Here is a 7,549-nt window from a genome sequence, read left to right as displayed (position 1 = left end):
TACTCTTGTAGATGCTCTAAGATGGTTTTGGGTAGCCTATATCACTTTCTAGATTTATTGGGGAAATGCTGTAGTAGTACCCCAATATATCTCACCCAATACCCATATGAAAATAGATCCTATAGGAGTGTAAGAGAAAATATGGCTAAAAGTGGTAGTTGGATGGTCCCCATGGTATTAGGGGAGTGTATCTCTCCTTTCTTTGAGAGAGATGAGAAAAATATTGGTGACCACCAAAAAAAAAGGAAGAGGTATTTGAGAATTGCTGGAGCAAGAAACTATTCTCAATATGACAATTTTATATGGGAATAGGGGAGATATTGGGGAACCCCTGGAGATGCTCACATGCACGTGAAAACTGAGGGCAAAGAGCACCCTTGAGAGTGGAATCACAGGTTGAAATCTGGGTAGTCCAAATTGCCGAACGCATAGTCGGCCAAGCCATCCATGTATTCATCAGTCGCAGTCTGCGAACACTCCGAGTGGTGCTCAATCAACTGTGCACCGGAAAAGTTAGCAGTACAAGTTATGCCCCATCACAAGTACTAGTTGCAAATAACTTTGTTGTCGTGAAATTTTGAACAACCTCATTCATCAGCTCCTTCTCCACCATCTATATCACATTTTTTTTGGTACACAAGCAGCATAGATGTATTAGCATCACAATAATCAAATATCAAATATAAGGTTTGTTTATGAAGGAAAAGATGGCTATACCTGTACCTGGTCCACAGAAAAGTTGTTACCCACCATCTGAAAGATTCAGCAGACACCATGTAGTTGTCACCATCACCACACACACGAAGCACATTTACAAGAATGTGAAGGAACTATACCTCTGTGTCATCCATAAGAAAACTGTTCACCATCTGCATCACACAATTGAACTCATAAGACAATATATTTTTTCGTTTGCATCTTAAGTCTAATGGAGAGTAATTAATAACTTTCAGTTGGAACACAAACAAAGTTTCACCTTTATTTCTGGCACAACTGCCTCAGTGTCCATCAGTATCTCAGAAGCCCTGCACATCAGAAACATGTCTTAAACATAAGGTGCAACGACATAGCATGACATATGAAATACCGAAATCTTATTTGAACGGAGAATCACACATATTAGGTGCTGCTATGCTAGATGATGTGGCGCGTGGTATATCATCAGGAGCTTCAGGTCCTACAACACACTTCTCCCTGTACCTCTGGCGAAAACAAAAATAACAGCAAGAAGGAAAATTTATTGAGATCATGCATGGTTGAATGGCAATGATATAGGTATCCAATGAATGATCTGAAACAGGGAGAGGCACCTGGAGGTGACTCTTGATCTTTTTTATTGTGAGGCCTCTGACCCCTATAGGGGGGGGGGGGGGGGGGGGGGGTGGGGGGTAAGGCTTGCCACTGACACCCTTCCCCAGACCCCGCACAGAGCGGGAGCTCTCTGCACTGGGTACGCCCCCGCCTCTGACCCCCATAGCTTCCATTGTCTTCTGCAGGGCAGCCGGTTTAGCTTCTACAGGTTGCAACAATTGCATGAGACAGCATCAGCTTTATAGAACAAAAGATTGAAGGGACAAAAAAGGAAGCCCACCACCCCAAAGATCAAATCAAGGTATGATCAAATGTCAAGAAGCCAAACCATGGGGTCCACCTTGATATGCCACAGCGGCACAGCTTTCACAAAGATCATATGGAGATCATCAGACCACCGCAATAAACTCCTTGTTGGTTACATTGCCCAGATAATGCGAGAAGCCACCATGCTTGACATGTCAGGAACATCATTGCTTTGTGCTGGTTTATTGTTCAACATTATTCTGAAAATCAATCTCACAAATGTTTATGTTCAAAAAATCTCACAAATGTTCAGTAAAGATAAAGGAAACCAAGCAGTTTGCCTTTTTGTAATTAAAAAGACAGAACCCATCAATTTGTGTATATTATGAGTAAAAGTTTTTTTTACCCGAGCCCCCACTGTTATAATAAAAGTGGACACTGAAAGATTTCCAAAAGGGAAAACTGAGATTAAACAGAAGCCAAATGCTGCGGAAGAGAAAAAAGCATTAGTAATCATACCTATATATGTGATGAAGCGAAATGATTTTAGCCTTCTGTTCTTCCAGTGAGAACTTAGGAAGCAAAAGGAATTGCGGGTGTATCCTTTCTTCCAGGGAGAACTAGAAGGGTGAGGAATGATGTCCTGAACTAGAAAGATCTCCCTGTAAGAGACGAGAGACGCTACAGTGCTACAATAACTACATAGTGTCTTATCCATCATCACAGTGCCCGTTGATAGAAGGAAAGTTAGGCACGGAAGTACAGGTTTCTCAAAATGATAAGAAAACAAGAAGAGTGGTTGTCCAATGTTAATTACAGATATGTCATGATGTCATGAGGTGCTCTTTCAGTCTTTCTATAGCACATGTAGCCTTTATGGGATTCATTAGTGGAAGTTCTTCATATTTATTAAAATCATGAGTGGATGTGATAACAAAGAAACATAACACTGCAAATTATAATTTTGGTACCGTGATTAATGCTGAGGTCGACTTTATTAGGCAAGCAGCATGCTTGAGATGTGAGTGAAGTTATAGCAAGCCTTTATGGGATTCATTAGTGGAAATTCTTCACATCAAGGTAGTTGTGCCTTATCTTGTTGTCCTGCTATCTGCATGCTTTTCAAAAAAAAAGAAAAAGAAGAAATATAGTACATCAATCAAACAGTTAGGTCATAATTTTAACATTGCATTCACTTGCAAGTGGAGTAAGTAGGCAAAGGACTGCAGAGATTCTGGTAAGTAACCAGGTAGAGTATGTTCAATCTGGTGCATAGATGTATCATGATCTGCTCTAGAACAGGCATAATACAATTTCAGCCAATCTTGTCCAAGTATGGTTCGAAATTTGTACAGACATAGAATGCACAAGGATGATAAATTATCAGCAGTATTTTTTAATAGGTAATCAAATTGCTACTACTGTACAGAAGAGTACATCACTGTGTTCTCATGAGATGACATCTGTAATACATTCTATCTTCTGAGAAAAATAAGTGACGCTTAATGAAAAGATTGTTCCTAATCTCTTCAGTTGGAAGCTGGCAGCACGGACAACTAATCCTCAGTAACATACTTGTTTCTTCGAGCACCAAAAGCAAGTCTCTGCAGGTGTAATCGTAGAGGGTGAATTACAGATGCAGGAGAATTGGTGTTGTCAGGATGTCAAAGAATAATTGAAGACAGCAACCATGATCAGGAGAGTTCTTACAGAAAAAATTCTTGAGTAGGCTTTCAAGCCTGTGAGGAAGCGAATGTAGGTTGGCTTCATGGATTGATTGGTAGGGATTGCTCTGATGTTCGGAACGAGGTAGTCTGCAACCTATTATAACAGTAAGTGTGAGACATGAATAAGTATCTCAGGTCAGGCAGTTTTCTACCAATCAGAAGCTTAAAAAAACTGTAGGTCTTACCTAAATTGAATAGCCAGAGAAATCAAGCGAAAAAATGAACCTACAGTTCATATATAGCATAATACTGCATAACCAGCCATGCATGTTATGCTCCATGAAACATTGTGAGGTACTTCAACTGAACTGAACTGTGGAAATCTGATTTTGAAAACTTACTCTCTCTGGTTTTATTTAATTCTTCATTAGACAGTCAATAGTCAATACAGTCTCCGAAACTCGTTTTGACTGTTATTTTCCTTAGTATATGTTAGAGAAAAATCAATAATTATAATGACATAGGATTGAGTGATCCGTTAACATATTTTTTTGTAAAGGTAAGTAGTATTGTGTATGATAGTGGTCAGAATTTTGCATCCTCAGTCCCAATCGTCACATCGGAACTACTGGATGGCTATACACATGCCCCACTACTTCCTTAGGGAAGAGGTCAACAGATATAAATGTATGCATGACTAAACTCACTATCACTAAGCACTAGCATGTTGGAACTTTTGTAATGTAAGCAAAGATAATGGTCTAGTTGATCCATTTACTAATGAACTGTCTAGGAGTCCTTAGGAAATCCATTTAAATAAGACAGTTGCACATTCCACACAGGCGCACAACAAAACAGATACAGGCATACAACAATTAATGAGCCATTGCTACTTGGCCACATGGAAGCTGTAAAATAAGAGCCAACCACAATACACCAGAATACAAGATAATGATAAAACTCTTACCACATCAGGAGGTTCAGCTAATATATTGACGAAAAATTTTGCCTGGCATCAGTAAGTTCATATTTAGTAACCTGAATCTTTTAACTATGGTGAAAGGAAAATGAGTCGGGGCTGATCACTTATGTTTTGTAGTTGCACCAGACATAAGAAGATCTGTTGTGACCATGCCAGGCTGCACATGATATACATATAATTTGCATGATTGCTCCTTCAACATTATTTATTTATAGATTACTGAGGCAGAATGCAAACTAGTCATGCATTTATGCATGGCCCAAAGCCTATAGAAAGTAGCTAGTTAAACTACTTTAGTGCGTTAACGCCTGTTAATGGGTGAAAAAGGTACGGATATTTTCCGACCGTATTCGAGACCGAATCCATTTAGAGGGGTTTAGATCTGTCCGTATCCGAGTCCAGATATTCAACATCCGATACCGTATCTGTATCCGAATACTCAAATCACATATTTATGATGTCGATATCCAATCGTATCCTATCCGGCATGGTTGACACTATCGTATTCGAATCCGAATCCAGACAGAAATATGAAAATAAATGTAATATCAGTTATATCCGTCTGTATCCGATCTGTTTTCATCCCTACCTGTTAGACAGGCGATTAGGCCTTCATTGTGGCTAGGCCTATTGGCCCACGGGTGATGCTGCGCAGGCCATCAAAACCATGTGCGCCGAGGTAGATTAATAGGTGATTGGTGATAGGCAAGGATATTCGGTGTGATGTCTTACTTACAAACAACCCTCCACATCCTTGCCTATATGCATGTATCTTGCACTCTCAGAAGTCATAATCAATCTACTATCCTCCGTGCCATGTCGCTTACAAAGTTAAAATGCTGTTCAGACTAATTTTTAGATGTCTAGAATATTTATGACAAGAAAAGAAATAATGGGGTTACATACCGATAGGTTGTGCACCATCACATTATTCACTTCATTCATCTGCAATTCAGCCTGCAATTAAAATAAAATTATTTTCTTATTAGTACAGCTAACTATTGTGGTCAACAATGACAAAATAATATGGGGATTGATGTCTGGGGTGGGTGGGTGGTGTCTACTTAGGAAAACTCAACTCGACCTGCAGGGGGGGGGGGGGGGGGGGGGGGGGGGGGGGTGGGGGGGGGGGGGGGGGGGGGGGGGGGGGGGGGGGGGGGGGGGGGGTAAACTCTACTTGTTTAAGATTAAAAAAGAACCTTCTGTGGTGTTCCAGCAACTAGTCTATAGTCTATACCAACTGATTTCGATAAATCACAGATAATTCTGGACACTGAAAAATAATTGTTATGGATTTGCAGTGTAGTTATAGTCTTCATGTCTCAAGGAAATCAACAGTTCTATACTTCTATGAGGCAATAATAAATCAAATGTTCATCATGACCATATATGTAACTGGGAATTTCTAAAGAAAACCAAGAATTTGAGGTTGTTCCTCAAAAAGGGCTATCTTTTACCTGAAGTGACTTCGTAAGATGCACAACACTTCGCTTTGTTGCACCATATGCAGCAAATCTGGTTATTATCAGTCAAAATTCAGATCATATATCTGAGAACAAAACCTGGAGTTTCTATAGCAGTATTTCACAGTAGTATTAGCCATAAAAATCTAATTTGTTTATCCTTGCTTGCTATCTGTCTCTGTTCACAACCAATTTCACTTATCGAAACTACTGATCCGCTCATATGTCTCTCAAAACAGTGTCAATTACAATATACACCCATATGGAGAGGGATGATAAGAGTTCTGATCCTACCAGCATTTAAAATCAAGACGATATTATGCACTGCACAAAACTCCACAGCATCGTATAATTTGTGAATTCAAAGGAAGATAAAATCATGAGGTAGCATATTCCTCAGCCTGTGTCCACATTTCATTACACTAGATATTTGGAATTTGGAAACACATACCTTGGAGTTGGCCTTCCATCAGAACCAGCACCATCAAGGTTGAATATATGACCACCTCGAGGTTGGTTCCTCATCATATTAATTGCCTAAGATGGCAAACATGAGATGTTTAGTAAATAATTGTTCATGGTCATCATACTGGAAGTAAGAAAGCTAATATTTAGCGTGATTAATAGTTTAATACCTCACGACAACATATCATCAGCCCAAGGGTGTTAGTGGTGATGATTTCCCTAGTAAATCAGAGAAAAGGGGCAATTAATCATTGATATTAACAGCACAAATGATAGAAGTGTATTTGCCAAGCTTCCTCAAATAGGACAAAACTTACATGAGAGCCTCGTCAGAGGTCTCCACAAGTGGTTTGTATGTATATGCATTTGATCCAGCATTGTTGATCTGCACCACAAAACAAAAATATAAAAAAAGACCATATTTGTACTGATATTCAGAGTTTCAGACAACCTAAACTGGTCCAAGTGGAGCCGAGTTCATTTTATTTTTTTTCCCTTTTAAAATTGAAGTTAGAACAATCAAGGAGGAAACTGAAGATGTGCCTAGGGCAGAGGTATGCCACAAACAAGCCACAGTCATGTTTAATATCTCATTCACCTGATTAAGAAATGTTTCAAGTCTGGCAGAAATTATGCAGTAAACATCAGTATCATTTCATTGCAAGTGGTTCCATGTTTCTATACCAGAAAGAACAACTCTGAAGATTAATGCACATGCAGTTATTTTGTGAGGGAAGAAATCTATGCATACCCATAAATCAATATGCTTAAGTTTGTCACGTGCAAACTCCACAAGTGCCTTTATATCCTTTCCGTCTCTAACATCACAGACAGTTCCCTGTGACAATAAAATAGCAACAATTCACCAGTAAGAAGCAAAAGATGCAACTCTATGTCACATCCAAGAATACACAATTCATGAATAAACGAATTAATGAAAAAAAATAAGAACCGAGCAGCTCAGCGGTAGGTACCCACACATGTTGCTCTCCATACTCCTTCTTCAAGTCACCGACCACAGATTCTACCTTGTGAGCTGTAGAGGATAGACTGCATGTCAAGGAAAAGACTAAACTGGTATCAATTGTAATTTATTGCATGCTGTCTTTTCATCCTCTTTTTTTAGAAGTTTCTTAATGACATTCAGTTAGTCATAATGACTTAAATTATTCATGGCTTCTTTGACAGATCATTGATCTAAAAGAGCTAGCACCAACATTGAGAACCTTTTGTGAGACAAAACCAGAAAGTTGGGGAATGTCAAATGGCAACAGATGGATCACATCCCACTCCCACAGAAAGTAATTATAAATCATTCTCTCATCAAAATGGAAGAGAGAGAGAGAGAGAGAGGAGAGAGAGAGAGAGTGAGAGAGAGAGAAAGGAGGTGAGCTACTATGCAGAACAGATTGCAA

General features: G+C 39.3%; 2 protein-coding genes and 1 long non-coding RNA gene across 3 annotated transcripts; all 3 read right to left on the bottom strand.

Annotated features, from left to right (window-relative positions):
* Nucleotides 1-384: 384 nt before the first annotated feature.
* Nucleotides 385-1,379, bottom strand: LOC136534439 (uncharacterized; the record flags this gene model as incomplete). The annotated part of the gene is made up of 6 exons (XM_066526872.1): nt 385-613; nt 718-753; nt 837-869; nt 977-1,025; nt 1,117-1,202; nt 1,311-1,379. Coding segments are annotated over 6 exons (360 nt in total), but the record flags the coding sequence as incomplete, so codon positions are not given.
* Nucleotides 1,380-1,386: 7 nt separating this feature from the next.
* LOC136534441 (uncharacterized) lies at nt 1,387-2,216 on the bottom strand. Its single transcript, XR_010778719.1, has 3 exons — nt 2,077-2,216; nt 1,640-1,817; nt 1,387-1,513 (listed from the first exon to the last, which is right to left on the bottom strand). It is a non-coding gene; the product is annotated as an uncharacterized lncRNA (long non-coding RNA).
* Nucleotides 2,217-3,065: 849 nt separating this feature from the next.
* Nucleotides 3,066-7,208, bottom strand: LOC136534438 (chlorophyll(ide) b reductase NOL, chloroplastic; the record flags this gene model as incomplete). The annotated part of the gene is made up of 11 exons (XM_066526871.1): nt 3,066-3,161; nt 3,268-3,378; nt 4,192-4,236; nt 4,316-4,363; nt 5,113-5,163; nt 5,664-5,721; nt 6,121-6,206; nt 6,305-6,353; nt 6,452-6,519; nt 6,886-6,972; nt 7,109-7,208. Coding segments are annotated over 11 exons (751 nt in total), but the record flags the coding sequence as incomplete, so codon positions are not given.
* Nucleotides 7,209-7,549: the final 341 nt, after the last annotated feature.

This window comes from Miscanthus floridulus, unplaced genomic scaffold (assembly GCF_019320115.1).
Source record: "Miscanthus floridulus cultivar M001 unplaced genomic scaffold, ASM1932011v1 os_1943, whole genome shotgun sequence".
Taxonomy (NCBI): Eukaryota; Viridiplantae; Streptophyta; class Magnoliopsida; order Poales; family Poaceae; genus Miscanthus; species Miscanthus floridulus.
Note: the sequence above shows the minus strand (reverse complement) of the source record. Positions and strands in the feature narration are given on the sequence as shown.